Genomic DNA, 17,945 nt, shown 5'->3' with positions numbered 1-17,945 from the left:
CACCTTTTTTTTTTTTGGCCCTCAAGTACTTGCCTTTGTTTTCCCCTCCCCTTACTCCATTGTTGGCTCATCACCAGAGCCTTGAGTGCCTCTGGCCTGCTGGTTTTTTTTTTTCCCCAAGCATTGCATATTTCTCACTAGTCCTTAGAAAACCAAAGATTATTTTCTCTCACCTGTTTGGGACACTGTGTAGGTTATGTAAAAAGATGCTGCATAAAACATCTTAATTTGAGTATGTGCATCCACCTTTTTCCAAATGATAAGTGAATATAATAGAATATTCTGTATCGGAGTGTGAGTTTTAGCCATTTTGACTTCAGATCAGTATTTTAGTCTTTGGTTACCACTGCATGTTGTTTAGGACTTGGAACTGCTTGCCTAATGATGACCTTGTAAGCATTATTAATTTGTTGGGGCAGCTTGGTGGTTCAGTGGTTAGCACTGCTGCCTCGGTGCCAGGGACCCGGGTTTGATTCCAACCTTGAGTGACTGTCTGTCTGTGTGGAGTTTGCACATTCTCCCCGTGTCTGCATGGGTTTCCTCCTGATGCTCCAGTTTCCTCTCTCAATCCGAAAGATGTGCAGGTGAGGTGAATTGGCCATGCTACATTATCAATAGGATTAGGTGCATTAGTCAGAGGGAAATGGGTCTGGGTGGGTTACTGTTCAGAGGGTCAGTGTAGACTTGTTGGGCTGAAGGGCCTGTTTCCACACTGGAGGGAATCTAATCTAACTCTAATCTAAACTGATCTGGGTCCACTCATGTTCCTTTATCTTTGGACCAATTTTTCTTCCCTTACCTGGTCACGTCGACATGTGGCTCTAGACCCATAGCAGTGCGTTGACTCTAACTGCTATTGGGCATTTGGGGGTTGTGGGCGATAAATGCTGGCCTAGCCAACGTTCTAAAATGTGGAATGATCCTTTCATGCAACTAGCTTTATGCTTTTTTTGTTCTTTTTTTTTAAAAAAAAAACCCAGAATATTTGAACAGGAGTAGGCCATTTGATCCTGAGTCTGATAACCAGTGTGATCATGGCTGATTGTCCAACTTCAGTCCCCTGTGCCTGTCCTCTGCCCGTATCCTTTGAATGCTTTAGCCTGAAGATCTATATTCAACTGACTTGATAAGTCAATGTTCTGGCCTTAACCATTTTCTGAAGCAGCGAATTCTGTCACGCTCTGCGTGAAGTAGTGTCTTGGTCCTAAATGGCCCATCTTGTATCCTTATGCTGACCCCTGGTACTGGAGTCCATAGTCATTTATCCTGCCTAGTCCTGTTTTGAATTTTCATAGGTTTCTGTAAGATCCTCTCATTCTTTTAAACCCCAAGTGAATATACTCCTAAATAATCCAGACTCTCTCTGCTCTTGTTAATCCTGCCATCCCAAGAATCAGTGGTAATGTAACTGGTAATGGTAGATTCTACATTTAATTGAAAGTTAGCAGCTTCTAAAAGTCTTCTAAAATCTATTCTTTCATGTAACTGAACATGCTTAATTTCTGTATCCTTCAGGGACATACTTGTTAATGAATTTATTGACTGCGATAATATACAACCAATTTCGTGGCTATTTACTGGTAAGTAATCTGTTCTAGGCATTTCAAAATGGCAGTTGTCTTCAGATGAATTTCCACAGCAATGTCAACATGTTTAATTTATTGCATGTCTGTAATGAGGCAGCCAACTGTGTAGTTTGGCTATTTTCACTGTTCACTTTCAGAATTCTGAATCCAGAAATGAGGAAACACACTGGGTATCTAGTAAGTGATTCCTCTTAATTTTGAAGGTTGGAGAAAATTTGACTTCAATGTGTTTTTTTTTAATTTTCATCTTCCAAGTTTTTGGATGACTGTTCTGAACTATTATTCAAGGCAGTAAATTGGCTCCTTCACTTCTTGTTTATAGTTCCTTTGACTCTCCCAGTGTATAGTCCATGTTTTCCCCTGATTAGTTCTTCATACAATGTGCACCAGTAGAGTCTGCCCACTTTTTAAATTTAGGGAGTGATTAGTCTCTCTGCTGTAAGTGTTCATATTACTGGATTGTAAACCAAACATGAATGCATGTCTTGGTCTACCCATTTGTAATTGGGATTGGTGTAATTTGTGATGCATATGTTTTGTATCTGGTTGAAGAGAAATTTAGTGTCTGCTTACAAGACTTAGTCCACTTCAAACTTAAGGTGAAAGATGGCATTTTTACACAGATGCTTAGCATTTTGAGATTTTTATAACACTTTTATGAAATAGTGAGAGTAACTATTTGAAGGCATTGTATCTTAGCTTTTAAAGGCACTAACAAAAGAATGCATGTCCGTCTGGTAACGGATTTTGAATATTGGATTATTTTAATTATATCGCCATTTTTTTGAAGTGTTACGAGCATCTTGTTTTCAACAAAAAATTTGAGGACATCTTTTTTTTTAAAAAGAGAAACTTATTTCTTAAAGTAGAATTATTTACTTATCATTCAACTTGTTGCCAACATTTCAAATTACAAACCAAATTCTGCTCTGAACTTCTAGAAGTTTTACCACAGCCTCTATTAAATTAAATGCTCTCCTGGTTATATTGAACTGTACAGCTTGAGGTGGTAGTGCCTGAGATTCTCTAGCTGTTATTGAGGACCAACCTTTTCAGTCTCAACAGGTTTACTGGTACTTGAGAATTTTGCGTAACTGCTTTGAGTATGAAAAGAAACTCTTTAACTTGCTATATATTCAATTGAATCTCAATATGAAATGTTTTTCTTTTCTTAAATCTAACAATAACCCCAACAGTAATTGTGGAAAAGTCAGCTAAGGCAGAATTTTTATTCCAGGTTGTTGAATTTCAAAAGCCAAGACCTTTAACTAAGAGTAAATTTTTTGGCAATACATGTATATCTCTGGTTTTTCTTTCAGCTTTCAGAAGATCTCTAATTTTGGCCTTTATAAACATCATAAATATTAGTGGTACACCTTTTCTTTGCTTTTAGCTCAAACTTTAAGTTGAAGGGCACTTTCTCTCTTCTCTCTCTCTCTCTCCCCCCCCCCCCCCCATAAAATGGATTAGTCATTGAGTTATTGTAACTTTTTTTTTATTATAAGGGCTTGCGTGAAGTTGAGATTGCCAGCTCATGCTAAAAATTAGCAGCATGAAATGTTTTGATCATTCAGCTGAACTGTAATTTTACAGGTCCAGGATCACATCTGTTTTCTATTTCACTGCACAGCACTCTCTATTCTTCCTGAAGTGTGGTTAGGCATGATTTCACAGAACATCGCATATAGGCCCTTCAGCCCCCTAGTTCAACAGGTTGGCGCAACAATCTGAAGCCCATCTGTCCTACACTATTACAATTTCATCCATATGTTTATCTAATGACCGTTTAAATGCCCTTGAAGTTGGCAAGTCTACTACTGTTGCAGGCAGTGCATTTCCACCACCCCCACTTACTACTGGGTAAAGGAACTATCTCTGACATCTGTCCCCACTCAATTTGAAGCTACATCCACTCATGCTAGTCATTACCATCTGAGGAAAAAGGCTCTGTCCACCCTATCTCATCCTCTGATCAGCTTGTATGTCTTAATTAAGTCACATCTCCTCAACCTTCTCCCATGACAACATTCTCAAGTCCCTCAGCCTTTCGTCCACAAGACCTTCCTTCCATACCAGGCAACATCACAGTAAATCTCCTTTTGAACCCTTTCCAAAGCTTCCACATCCTTCCTATAATGTGGCAACCAGAAATGTACGCAATAGTCCAGGTGCGGCCGCACCAGAGTTTTGTACAGATGCAGCATGGTTCCGAAACACACTTTCTCTACCAGTGAAGCTAACACACTGTATGCCTTAACAGCCTATCAACCTGGGTGACAACTTTCAGGGATCTATGTACATGGACACTGAGATCTCCCTGCTTATCTACACTACCAAGAACCTTACCATTAGCCCAGGACTCTGCATTCCTGTTGCTCCTTCTAAAGTGAATCACCTCCCACTTTTCCACATGAAACTCCATTTGCCACCTCTCAGCCCAGCTCTGCAGCTTATCTATGTCCTTCTGTAACCTGACACTATTCACAACTCTACCATCCTTCTGCAAATTTACTAATTCTGCTATGCCATCAACCAGGTCATTTATAAAAATGACAAGCAGCAGTGGCCCCAAAACAAATCCTTGTGGTACACCACTAGTAATTGAACTCCAGGATGAACATTACCCATCAACCACCATTCTGTCGTCTTTTTGACTTTGATCCAAACTGCTAAATCGCCCTCAATCCCCTGCCTCTGTATTTTGCACAATAGCCTACTGTGGGGAACCTTTATCAAATGCCTTATTTAAATCCATATACACCACATCAGCCACTTTACCCTTATCCACCCGTTTGGTTACCATCTCGAAGAACTCAAAGTTTGTGAGGCACGACCTACCCTTCACAAAACCATGTTGACTATCCCTAATCAACTTCATCATCAAGATGATAACCTTTTCCAACACTTTACCCACAACCGAAGTAAGGTTCACTGGTCTATAATTACCAGGTTGTCTCTACTCCCCTCCTTGAACAAGGGGACAGCATTTGCCACCTCCCAGTCTTCTGGCATTCATCTTGTAGACAATGATGACATAAAAATCAATGCCAAAGTTTGTGCGGTCTCCTCCCTGGCTTCCCAGAGAACCCTAAGAGAAATTCGGCCCAAGGAATTAATCTATTTTCACACTTGCAGAATTGCTAATATCACCTCCTTGAACCTCAATCCCACCTAGTCTAGTAGTCTGTATCTCTGTATTCTCCTCAACAATATTGGTCTTTTTCCAGTGTAAATAATGACAAAATTCATTTAGTGCCTCCCTTATCTTCTGACTTCACACGCAGCTTCCCACTGCTATCCTTGATTGGCCTTGATCTTTGTCTATTTATCCTTTTTATTCCTGATCCACACATAGAAAGCTTGAGGGTTTTCCTTGATCCTATCTGCCAATGACTTCTCACGACCCCTCCTGGTTTTTAGCGCACTCAAATCTTTCCTGGTTAACTTAATTCAAGTGTCCTAACTGCACCTTCACATAAGCAGTCTTACTCTTGACAGAAGATTCAACTTTAACCACAGTCCTTGTGCTCAACCACATGCTCCCTGCCTGACAGGTACATGCTTATCAAGGACATGCAGTAGGTGTTCCTTGAATAAGCTGCCCACTTCAGTTGTGCCCATCCCCTGCAGTTTCCTTCCCCATTATATGCATCCTAAATCTTGCCTAATTACAACATAAGAACCTTTCCCACAGCAATAACATTTGCTCTGCAGCATATATACCTATCTCTTTCCATTGCTAAAGTAAACACCAATGAGTTGTAATCACTATCACAAGTGTTTATTTACCTCCAAATCTAACACCTGGCCAGGTTTATTACCCAGTACAAATCCAGTGAGGCCTCTCCCCTTTTGGTGTGTCTACATATAGTGTAAGGAAACCATCCTGCACATGTTGGACAAAAACTGACCCATCTAAATACTCAAACAACAGTATTCACAGTCAATATTTAGAAAGTTAAAGTCACCCATAACTATCCTGTTACACTCACTTATATCCAGAATTATTTTTGCTATCTTTTCTACATCTCTGGGACTATTCAGAGGCCCATAGAAAACGCCCAACAGGGTGACCTTTCCTTTCCTGTTTCTAATCTCGGCCCACACTACCTCAGTAGATGAGTCCAAGTGTCCTTTCTGCCACAGTAATACTATCCTTGACTAATAATGCCACACCACTCCCTTTCTTACCATCTTCTTTGATCTTACTTAACATCTAAATCCTAGAACCTGCGACAAACATTTTCTGACTCTGCTCTTCCTATATCTCCAAAATGGCCACAATATTGAAGCCCCAGGTATCAACCCATGCTCCAAGTTCACCCACCTTATTCTGATGCTCCTGATGTTGAAGTAGATGCATTTCAAACCACCTTACTTGCCAGTGAACTCTCGCGTCCTTGAAACCTTCATTTCTGACCTCTCTACTCTCCACCTCCTTACACTGTAACGACAATTTGGGTTCCCTTCCCCCTGCTGAATTAACTTTAACCCTCCCAAAGGCCATGAGCATATTTTCTACCCCCCACCCCCTGTTTGTTATTGCACAAAGTTTCCACCCTAACTGCCTGAATTTCTGCCTTAAATCCTCATCCCTTTTCCTACCTATGTTGTTGGTGTCTGTGGACCATGATTTGGGGTTGCTCCCCCTTGATCCTGAAAGCACAATCTAAGATGTTATGAGCCCTGGCACCTGGGAAGCAACACACCAACAGTGAGTCTCCCTCCTACAATGAGGCGACCAGAGTTGTTGCACAAAGTTTCCACCCTAGCTGCCTGAATTTCTGCCTTAAATCCTCATCCCTTTTCCTACCTATGTTGGTGTCTGTGGACCATGATTTGGGGTTTCTCCCCCTTGATCCTGAAAGCACAATCTAAGATGTTATGAGCCCTGGCACCTGGGAAGCAACACACCAACAGTGAGTCTCCCTCCTACAATGAGGCGACCAGAACTGAATACAATATTCCAAGTGTGGTCTAACCAGGGCTCTATAGAGCTACAGCATAATCTTGTGGCTCTTACTCAATCCCCCTGCTAATGAAAGCCAGTACACCATATGCCTTTAACAACCCTGTCAACTTGGGTGGCAATTTTGAGGGATCTAGGTACATAGACCCCAAGATCCCTTTGTTCTGCTACACTGCCAAGAATCCTGCCTTTAACCCTGTTTTGAGACAAAAAACTGCAGATGCTGGAATCCAAAAGTAGACAAGCAGGAGGCTGGAAGAATGTAGCAAACCAGGCAGCATCAGAAGGTGGGGAAATCAACATATTGGGTGTAACACTACTTCAGATCTGGGGTTGGGTGTAAGGGGCGTTGCAGATAAAAGGGGTAGGTTGGCAGGGCGATGAAGTAGGGATAGGGGAACACAGGGTGTGACCTGGGTTGGTGGGAGAAATGAACCCTGTTGGTGGCTGGCTGGAGGGGAGGGGCTGGGAAGGGAGACAGGTGATGGGAAGGCAATTTGGAGGAACAACACCTCCTCCTTTTCCACCTGGGCAGCCTACGGTGCAGAGGACTCTACATTTGAGTCCTCATTTCAAATAACTTCCCTTCCCATCACCAAACTCCCTTCTAGCCCCTACTCCCTCCTTCCATTCCTCTCATTGACCTGACCTGACTTGTCCTGACCAACTAGGTCATACCCTCTGCCCGTGTTCACCTATCCATACCTCCCCACCCTGTTTCTGTGCCCCAGCTCCCCTTAGATCAACCTTGAAACTCACCACTTTCTCTGCATGGATGCTGCCTGACTTGCTGAGAGCTGCAGTATAGACTGTTTTCAGTACAGTTTCCAGCATTTGTAGTGGTTTGCTCCTATCTAGAATGAAGATTAATTTGGCTTGATATCACCTCAGTGCACCTTAAATTGAGTGAAGGAACCAAATGGGGAAAATAAATTTACTGTATCACAGGATTTTCTACTCTTGAAATTTTGAATTACTATAAGTAGTTATTGCTGATTTTTTTTTTTTTCTTCAGAGTTCAATTCAGACATCGTTAATTCGAAGATGCTTGGGAATTCGAGGAGCATTTGAGGTGCTTTGCTGTGAGAGTCCAAGCAAAGCTGGAAGAAGAGGTTCTATGTAAGATTAGTGAATACTTTTTAAGAGATTTGTTGTGAATTTGTTTCAACAGCAACATGCTTGAAATGTATCCCATTGCTGAATCATTTAAATTTGCACCATATTTTTATGACTTGAGCATTGATTGAAGGTAGCTACGATATTGCAATTTTTGACAGGCTGAAAGGAAAAATCTGACTTTATACTGTGATTTGAAAGGAGATGTTTTGGAGAATGAAAAATGGACTAGATGTCAAAAATGCAGTGCTCTGGCTGAATCTGGAGTTGATGCAAGATGTGAATGAGTGGACAGATGGATGGTGATTGGCACTAAAGTTTGAGACATTGCCAAAATGCCCACTTTGTCGATTGAATGGGGATAGAAACTCCACTTTTATGCCAAGATCGCAAGTAGAATGCTTGATGTCTACAATTAAATGGTTTTAAAATGGCCCTTTTTTTTTTCAAATCAGTAGAATGACTGTGAGCACCAACACAGTGCTGCAAGTCCTGCAGAAAGTGAAAATGTCTTCAGCGCACAAGCAAGAAATGATAAAGGTGAATAAATGTTTTTTTTTGTAGAGCTGAGATATAAGGGATGATTTGGTGGATCTTTTCCACAAATATGATGGCAATGCTGACTGCCTCCCCATTTTGTTATTGTAGTCACATGAGCCAAAATTTACTTCAAAAAAAATACTCATGAAGCCCTTAGCTTTAGGTGGGGACCAAAGATGATATACCCTAGCCATTGACATCATCCCTCTTGCTGTCAGTCTAGAGCTGAACTGTTTGCCAATCCAGTGTTTTGTCTGACAGCTTGTGCCATTGCTACTTATGGATTTAACTATTAGGCTTTCCCTGGTTCATGTCTTGGCCTCTGACTTTTCAACAGATGCCTTCCAAATCTGCAGCAAGTTCTGAGTACTTATTATCCCAATTCTTGCCAAGTCAAACAAGTCTTGGTTTCATATTTTAGAACTCTTGTCCTCGTTGTTGAACTCTCCGGCTCTACGCCTCCTCATGGTTTTTAAACTTTTCACTATTTACATGGTTGTATTTTGAACCTGTTGGGTACTGTATGTTTTCAGCTGCTGAAGCCTGAAATTCCACAATGTCCTCCCCAAACATCTGCACCCTCATCTCCTTTTGACCACTTAACATGCCTATTAGGTTGGTTGTCTACTCTAATATCTCCCCATGTGGCTTGTTACATTTTTTATATTTTCTGAAACACTTACAAATGCATATCATGTTCTAAAATTCTTGGAAACTGAAAGGTTATTAAATGTTCATCTGGAGTAGATTCGCTGAAATTTAATCCCCAGTTTGTCGATATCTTTTTACCCTAAGACTCTACAAGTGGAATGTAGGAAAATCGTAAGTGAACTCAGTTGGCAACCCTGGTATTTCTGTTTTGACTGGATCTGATTCCATGTTCTGTTATGTCAACTGATTTAGGGAAAGCTTTAAGGTGCAAGACTTAGCCTTTGACTTTTATTTTGGAGATTATTATCTCTTGGATGGCAATTTTCTTAGTCTGGAGGGCGGTGCTTTCAACCACAACCTGAATGACTCTGGAAAAAGTTTGAAATAATTCTCCTTTTAAAAATTTTCTGCAACACATCTACAATTAATTAATTGAAAATAAATCCTCACCACAGCTTAGTGTTACAAGATCTCTCTGGTGGATGTACTACCACAGTCCTTGCATCTAAGGGTCTGCTTGTTCAGCATGATGGTCTAATCAGAAGAGGCTCTTGTCTTTAAACAATAAATTAATCTTGCTTGAGAGTAACTTGGTACAAGTTACATTGGCATGAGGGACAACTTTAGAGACCTGAAGGAGGTCTCGATATTAGGTTTCATTCCATTGAGGTTCAGGCTTGTTTTATTTGCTTGTGCCAAATGAAATTAAAATGGTCACTGCTTAGTGCACTTCCTTGTGTTAACCCTTTTGGTTGCTTATGCCCTTGTGCTATGTTTGTTCATTTAAAATCTTTTTTTGCTTTTTGCAGCAAGTGAAGGCATTCACTCATAACTGTGTTACAGCAGAACAGTTTCGTGCACTCTTTGATGAATTGCACAAAGAGACAATGAGAGAGGTAATTTAGTTCGATTTTGAATGCATATTTAATTTTGAAACTGGTATCAGTCCCTGGGCTTGAAATGCCAACCTAATTCTGTGGAGGATACCTGGCATTTAATGTCTTTCATCAGAAATACCTGCGGATTGAGTATACTGCAGTTGCTTTTTCCATTAAAGTGCTTTAAATTTTATTACATCAAGATTTTTATAATTCAGACTAAAATTTAAGAAATTTAAAAGCAAACTTATTACGCATTTCTACCGGTACAAAAAATGTTGTTTTTTTCCTTCAGTATCCGCCAAAACCAGTGTATCGATCTGTTTTCTTGCAAAAGCTCCAGACTCTGTTCAGCCATCGGTTTGTGGATTACTTTGGAAACCTAATGGTTGCGGTGCATCTGATTTGCATTTTTGTAAGTTAACTTTTATTGCCATGATACCCAATGTAGTTTTAGATTTGTATCTGAAAGGGTAGTTGCGGTGCAAAGATAGTGTCCTGGTCACTGGTCTCTAGCTCACCCTGCTCCAGAGGTGTCATAATGTGTCTGAATGGATAGGTTTTGAGGGGGAGGAAAAAGTAAGGTTAACTGTGATGCAAATTTTGCTGGTAACCTGAACTCCATTTGGTACCATGCCTTGTGAAAGAATTGCATAAGCAGAAGTTGTTGTTCTGCAATCCTTTGTGTCCAAGTTATTTCATAATTTGGAGATGCTGGTGTTGGACTGGGGTGTACAAAGTTTAAAAACCATACAACACCAGGTTATAGTCCAACAGGTTTAATTGGAAGCACTAGCTTTCGGAGCGACGCTCCTTCATCAGGGTGGTTGCGGAGGACACAATTGTAAGACACGGCATTTATAGCAAAAGTTTACAGTGTGATGTAACTGAAATTATACATTGAAAAATACCTTGATTGTCTGAGTCTTTCATCTGTTCGAATGACCATGATAGTTTCACTTCTTTGTGTAAATCACAAAACATTTCTTAAAAAGTTGCATTCTCAGATTCGCTGTAACAATGAGTCTTAGCAAGACAATGTTACACAATAAATTAATCATGTTTGAGAGTAACTTCCCTGTCCCAATTCTAAATAAAAGCTTCTAAATAAACCAAGCATTGCAAAGATGGGATCAAGCTGGCAGCTCTTGCTCCCAACTTGAACTTCTTATTTGATCTTGAATGTTTTGTGAGAAATAAAAGCTGAAATGTCACTATTCACTAAAGATCACAGTGGGTCAGAGTGTCCATGGCAGAAGCAAGCCAATGTTTCAATTCTGACCCTTCAGCTCAGGACAGTTAAGGACTGTATAAAGATAAGAGAAGTATAACATAGCAAAGATGAGTGGGAAGCCAGGGGACTGGGAAACTTTGAAAGAGTAGCAGAGGATAACTAAAAAGGCAATACGTGGAGAAAAAAATAGAGAATAGTAAAAGCTTTTTAGTTAAGACTAAAATTGGGCTCTTGAAGACAAACAGGTGAATTTTTTATGGGGAAATGGCAGAAGATTTGAATAGGTACTTTGGATCTGTCTTCACTGGGGAACGCACTCAATCTCCCAGATGTAATAGTGGCTGAAGGACCTAGGGTAATGGATGAACTGAAGGGAATTTTGTATTAGGCAGAAAATGTATTGGGTAGACTGTTAGTCTGAGGGCTGCATCTCAGGGTACTTAAGGAGGTGGCTGTAGAAATCATGGACGCATTGGTAATTATATTACAATGTTTTGTTGATTCAGAATCAGTTCTTGCGGATTGGAGGGTGGCTAATGTTGCCTCACTTTTCAAGGGAGGGAGAGAGAAAACGGGGAATTTATAGACTGGTTAGCCTGACATCAGTGGTGGAAAGATGCTGGAATCTATTATAAAAGATGATACAATAGGTCAGCATCTGCATTGAGTTATGAAGGGGAAATCGTGCTTGACTAATCTTCTGGAATTGTTTGAGGTTGTAACTATGAAGATAGACAAAGGAGAGCCAGTGGATGTCATGCACCTGGACTTTGAGTTTTTGATAAGGTACCACGTAGGAGATTAGTGAGCAAAATTAAGGCACATGGTATTGGGGGCAAGGTACTGACTTGGATTGAAAATTGGCTGGCTGACAGGAAACAGTGATAAACGGGTCCCATTCGGAATGGCAGTGACCAGTGAGGCACCACGTGGTTCGGTGCTGGGACCACATCAATGATCTAGATGAAGGCATTAAAAAGTAATATTAGCAAATTTGCTGATGACAAAGCTGGGTGGCAGGGTGAAATGTGAGGAGGATTTGAGAATACAGGGTGACTTGGACAGGCTAGGTGAGTGGACGGATGCATGGCAGATGCAGTTTAATATGGATAAATGTGTGGTTATCCACTTTGGTGGCAAGAACAGGACAGCAGATTACTCTAAATGGAGTCAAGTTAGGTAAAGGGGCAGTACAACAAGATCCAGGTGTTCTTGTACACCAATGAAAGCAAGCATGCAGGTACAGCAGGCAGTGAAGCTAGCTAATGGCATGCTGAAAATGTGTTTTTGGAAAAGTGCAGCAGGTCAGGCAGCATCCAAGGAACAGGAGAATCGACGTTTCGGGCATAAGCCCTTCTTCAATGGCATGTTGGCCTAACAAGAGGAATTGAGTCTAGGAGCAAAGAGGTCCTTCTGCAGCTGTACAGGGCCCTGGTGAGACTGCACCTGGAATATTGTGTGCAGTTTTGATCTCCAAATTTTGAGGAAGGACATTTCAGTTTGAGGGAGTGCAGGGTAGGTTTGCGAGGTCAATTCCCAGAATGGTGGGACTATCATATGTTGAAAGATTGGAGCGACTGGGCTTGTATACACAAGTTTAGAAAGATGAGGCGATCTGATTGAGACGTATAAAATTAAAGGTTTGGACAGTCTGGAGGCAGGAATCTTTTTTCCACTGATGGGTGACTCCAGAACCAGAGGACTCCTTTTTAAAAATAAGGGGTAGGCCATTTAGAACAGAGTTGAGGAGAAACTTCTTCACCCAGAGAGTGGTGGGTGTGTGGAATGATCTGCCCCAGAGGGCAGTGGAGGTCAAACCCCTCCATACTTTCAAGAAAGAGATGGATAGAGCTCTTAAAGATAGTGGAATCAGGGGTATAGGGATAAGCAGGAACTGGATACTGATTGTGGATGATCATAATGAATGGTGGTGCAGGCTCGAAGGGCCAAATGGCCTGCTCCTGCGCCTATTGCCTCTTACCTAGACAAGAAACGTTAGCTTGCTGTCTCCATGGATGCACTGTGATCTGCTGTAGGTTTCAGCATTTTTTATTTTGAGTACATATTCTAGCACCTGCAGTAATTTGCTCCTATCATTCCAACCATTGACCTTTTAGAACTAAACAGGAGGTTTGGAAGCCTCTACCCACAAAAGTGGGTTTAGGAGGATTGTAGAATGGAATGTGGTGTTATGAAGGTGTAAGGAGTACTGTACCTTTAATGCAGTTCTGCTAGCTTTTCATTCTTAAACAGCACCAAGTGTTCTGAACAAGGTAACAATATAACATTTGGTTGAACAGCTCGAGTAGCTAGGTTGCCTGGAGATTAAAAAAAACAAATTCAAATTCGGCCAATTAGTTTAAACTATGCACAAAATATCAAACTCTAGTCAAGTCTGAATTTTAGTAGTTTGGCAATATTAACACCAATTAAATATCAGATACTTTGGGGGTATAAGACTGGGAGGAAAAAAAACTGAAAAGACCCAGAAGGTCAGCATGGTTTTGTGAAGGGCAGGTCGTGCCTCACAAATCTTATTGAATTCTTTGAAAAGGTGACGAAGGAGGTTGATGAGGGGAAAGCGGTAGATGTGGTATATATGGATTTTAGTAAGGCGTTTGATAAGGTTCCCCATGGTAGGCTACTGCAGAAAATACGGAGATATGGCATAGAGGGTGAGTTGGAGGTTCGGATTAGGAATTGGCTGGATGGAAGAAAACAGAGGGTAGTAGTTGATGGCAAAGTTTCTTCATGGAGTGCCGTCACTAGCGGTGTTCCGCAAGGATCTGTTTTGGGACCATTGCTGTTTGTCATTTTTATAAATGACCTGGAAGAGGGGTTAGAAGGTTGGGTAAGCAAGTTTGCGGATGATACGAAAGTCGGAGGAGTTGTTGACAGTGAGGAAGGATGTGGCAGGTTACAGCAAGATATAGAGAAGCTGCAGAGCTGGGCAGAAAGGTGGCAAATGGAATACAATGTAGCTAAGTGTGAGGTGATTCACTTTGGGAAGAATAACAAAAAGATGGGGTACTGGGCTAATGGTCGGATACTTGGTAGTGTGGATGAGCAGAGGGATCTTGGTGTCCATGTACACAGATCTCTGAAAGTTGCCACCCAAGTAAATAGTGCGGTGAGGAAGGCATATGGCGTACTGGCTTTTATTGGTAGAGGAATTGAGTTCCGGAGTACTGAGGTCATGATGCAGTTGCATAAGACTCTGGTGCGGCCGCATCTGGAATATTGTGTGCAGTTTTGGTCGCCATACTATAGGAAGGATGTGGAGGCACTGGAACGGGTGCAGAGGAGGTTTACCAGGATGTTGCCTGGTATGGAAGGAAGATCGTATGAGGAAAGATTGAGACACTTGGGGCTGTTTTCATTAGAGAAAAGAAGGTTTAGGGGTGACTTGATTGAGGTGTACAAGATGATTAGGGGGTTAGATAGGGTTGACAGTGTGAACCTTTTCCCGCGTATGGAGTCGGGTATTACAAGGGGGCATAGCTTTAAATTAAGGGGGGTAGATATAGGACTGAAGTAGGGGTAGGTTCTTCACTCAGCGAGTCGTAAGTTCATGGAATGCCCTGCCAGTAGCAGTGGTGGACTCTCCCTCTTTATGGGCATTTAAGCGAGCATTGGATAGGTATATGGAGGATAGTGGGTTAGTATAGGTTAGGTGGGCTTGGATCGGCACAACATCGAGGGCCAAAGGGCCTGTACTGCGCTGTATTCTTCTATGTTCTAAGGGTCTGTTTCCATGCTGTACATCTCTCTGACTCTATATGACTCTATTAGTGAGCACTCTGAGAGAGAACTTTCTAGAGGAGTTTGCATGTCGTATCAATGGTGATGGGAAGAATGAGTGAGTGTTTCAAGATTTTCATGCGAGTGTTTTTAACAGGTTACTTTGGTGCATGATGCAGAAACACCTATCTCTGAACGTGATGGTTTCTTTTCTGGCGTAAGTAGCTTTTGCTGCAAATGTATTTTTTTTATCAAGCAGTTATTTTCACTTCTATTTGGCAATGTTGCTGAGCAAGTAATTGTTGTCTTACTGGGTTTTGTAGATTGTGAATGGATCCTTTTCCCTGTACTATCTTTTGGAAATGGCAGTGAAAATCTTTGCGTTGGGCATTAAAGGTTATTGCTCATACAAAAGCAACCTATTTGATGGGCTTCTGACTATAATACTACTGGTAGGTGTAATGACTTTTATACAACTGTGTCTATAGTAGTCGCAGTTTATGCCTTAGTTTGACTTTCTCGTGGTAGTTCTTTTCTTGTGTAATCCCATTTTACAAGCAAATTGCATAATAACAGCACCATTTAAATGAATGGAGCCAGAATTGTTTTAAAACCAATAAACAGCTTTAAAAGTTCGTGCTATAGAAAGTGGTCCCCAATTTGTCAATAGTGCTATAGTGAATTTGCATTAACAAAAGACTCATTATAGCAGAATGATCTGTATTTCTCCAACCAAAAGAAAATGCTGGAAAATCTCCAAGTCTGGCAGCATCTGTAAGGAGAGAAAAGAGCTTGATCTGTATTTCTCTTTTGGCTGTCAATGGATATTGAATTTGAAAGTTTGTTTATTTTTAACAAATTAAGTTGAAGGAAGGCAACTTAAATTTGAGCAGAGGTTTTTAGAAAATTCAGAATTAGTGAATAAGTGAATAAGTGAAGTAAATGAAGTTTGAATACTCAGGAAAATCTCTCTGCTAATGTAGGAATGTGTCATTGACATGTTCAATATGCTGCTTTGCATTACTAAATGCAATTTTGTTGATGGCTGCTGATCTCTCCAAAAGACATTAACAGAAGTAGGCCATTCAACCCACTGAAGCTGCCCAAACGTTCGGTAAGATCGTAGTTAGTTTGGTCTCCAAACTAAAGACAAAAGAACACCAAGGCTTGAGATGATGGTACACTTTCCTACCATCATCTCAAGCCTTGGTGTTCTTTTGTCTTTAGTCTTCCCATTCTCTCTTTTATGCTGTCTTCAGTAGAGAGGATGGATTGCACTTCAAAACTGAAGTTTGCTATTCAGAACTGAGATTATAATTACCCTCGTTGCCAGTTGCATCATGGGTAAGATGTCAGTCTCCTGCTCAAGTGAGGAGAGAGGGATAGTAGGCTAGCAAATAACAGCTGAGGTGTTGCCTATTTACAGATGTATACTGTAAAATGCCTAAATATTTAGGAGATGGAGCAGTCCTTGGAGATAAAGAATCAGAAGCCTTAGCAACCATCTGTCTTTCTCTTCTCAGCCAGAAAAACACTAGACCAGATCTCCATGTGCAAGTGGCAGCTTTGTTTTAATCCAGATGTGACTTCCCAAACTCGGGCTTTTGGTCCTCCTTTTAAAAAAAAAAACAGTTACTTTGGATGGCTATCATTTAAGTTTTGTAAAAGGAAACTTCATGGTTTTGATTTGGTTTTTTAGATTCTGCAACTGTCCTCTCTTGTGCAGTATGGTTGGCCTCGTCCAGGGTGGTATGTTGTTTCTTTAACTTTCACCTTGTCACAAATTTATGACCTCTTTCTTGAATTTGAAGAAAAAATTGTGATTTTTGTATTCCTGAAAGCGCACAACCTGCAATTTCCACTCTTGAATAATTTCCTGGCCACAAAGTGACCTTGTAAAAGGATGGATTCTACAGGAGATGAAGAATAAAAATTTATCCCTGCATGAAAAATCTTTTCATATGACATTTGTGCATTAAATTTGTCTCATTCTTGTTTTTAAGAAGTAGCAGAATGTTTTGACGTTTATGATTTAAAATTCTTTTGCTTTCTAAAAGCATTTAAAAAGTCTTGGCATTGTAGCGCTCCCAAATTTTTCCTATCAAATTACTACTCCCCTTTTGCCAGTACCTAAATTTTTTTTCTGGAGTGTTAGAATGAACTCCAAAAAAACCAAATTGAAACTTGGGTGACATTTTCAGTTTGGGCATCATTGATGCAAGAGGTTTACTGCTATGATTGAAATGAGATGCTTTCAATGACTTCAATTGGTCTTTAAACTTGTCCAGTCAAGTGAACACTGAGTTAGGGAGATAAACCCAAACCCAATTTTTGGACTCTATGTTGGAGGCTTAGTTTTGAAGTGTATTTTTTTGATACAAAATTTCCACTTAACTTTGGCAAATTTCCCTTAAAGTTAAGGTACTGTATTTTTGTTTATTTATTCCCTATTGACATTGCTGCTGTAAATCAAGGTAGTTCCCTTTTTTAAATCTGTCAGACTGGAGAGTAGGGTGGTTGCAAATCTTCTAACTGTTTTGCCTTATGTGGATTTTTGAGTTTTCAAAGAAAAAGGCCTCTTGGATGAGGTGGCATTTTGGGTATCTAATATTTTTCTCGATTCCCAGGAATCCTTTCAGCAAATATGTTAGCATGTGTCTTATCAAAGTTTCCTTGTTTCGTTAGAAGTAACTTCAATCCATTTCTGGAATTCTTTCCTCCTATATCTGACTTTTTTTCTACAGGAATCCAGTGCTACATGGATTGCTGTCTCTTTGGGAAACAGTTCGGCTGGCAAATATGCTCGTTGTTTTCAGATTTCTCCGGTTAATTTCCAGTATCAAGGTGACTTGGATCAAAATATCTTTGACTCTTTTATGTGAAAGAAATTTCTGGCAGTGCAAATACGGTGAAGCCATTAACTTTTTAAGTGGTTTTGGATTAAATAAATGCATATTTGATTCTCAGTACATGCTTCAATGAAACGTTTGCTTGTAGTTCTATTAAATGATGTTTCTTGTGGTGGGAAGGTAATTTGCAGCCACAGTTTTCTGAAATAAAATTTAAAAGATGTATACACTACTGTTAAACATTGAAGTCAAAACTCAACTTGAGCTTCCAGTTTTGGAGCACCCCAGTTTGTCAGTTGTGTAATCTAGTTTTACTTCCAGCAAGCTGTTTTTTAATCTGATTCAGCAATGCTCCTGTTAGCTAAGGTGATATAAGAAGTC

At 40.5% G+C, this 17,945-nt stretch overlaps 1 protein-coding gene across 5 annotated transcripts in view; it reads left to right on the top strand.

Annotated features, from left to right (window-relative positions):
* The window catches only part of tpcn2 (two pore segment channel 2), a 55,380-nt gene that overhangs the window by 18,764 nt on the left and 18,671 nt on the right, over positions 1-17,945 (top strand). For 4 of the 5 annotated variants that reach the window (XR_006313881.1, XR_006313882.1, XM_043705352.1 and 1 more), the window contains exons 10-18: positions 1,516-1,580; positions 7,571-7,674; positions 8,127-8,211; positions 9,672-9,758; positions 10,036-10,155; positions 14,873-14,932; positions 15,039-15,167; positions 16,415-16,464; positions 17,460-17,559. Coding sequence is in view for 3 of the 5 variants with exons in the window: in XM_043705352.1 (XP_043561287.1) it covers positions 1,516-1,580; positions 7,571-7,674; positions 8,127-8,211; positions 9,672-9,758; positions 10,036-10,155; positions 14,873-14,932; positions 15,039-15,167; positions 16,415-16,464; positions 17,460-17,559 (800 nt within the window). In the remaining 2 variants the exon portion in view is untranslated. The remainder of the gene's footprint in view (positions 1-1,515; positions 1,581-7,570; positions 7,675-8,126; positions 8,212-9,671; positions 9,759-10,035; positions 10,156-14,872; positions 14,933-15,038; positions 15,168-16,414; positions 16,465-17,459; positions 17,560-17,945) is intronic. The other variant, XM_043705353.1, reaches the window with a different exon arrangement.

Source organism: Chiloscyllium plagiosum, chromosome 16 (assembly GCF_004010195.1).
Source record: "Chiloscyllium plagiosum isolate BGI_BamShark_2017 chromosome 16, ASM401019v2, whole genome shotgun sequence".
Classification (NCBI taxonomy): Eukaryota; Metazoa; Chordata; class Chondrichthyes; order Orectolobiformes; family Hemiscylliidae; genus Chiloscyllium; species Chiloscyllium plagiosum.
The sequence above is the reverse complement of the archived record's forward strand: the minus strand, read 5'-3'. Positions and strand labels throughout refer to the sequence as shown.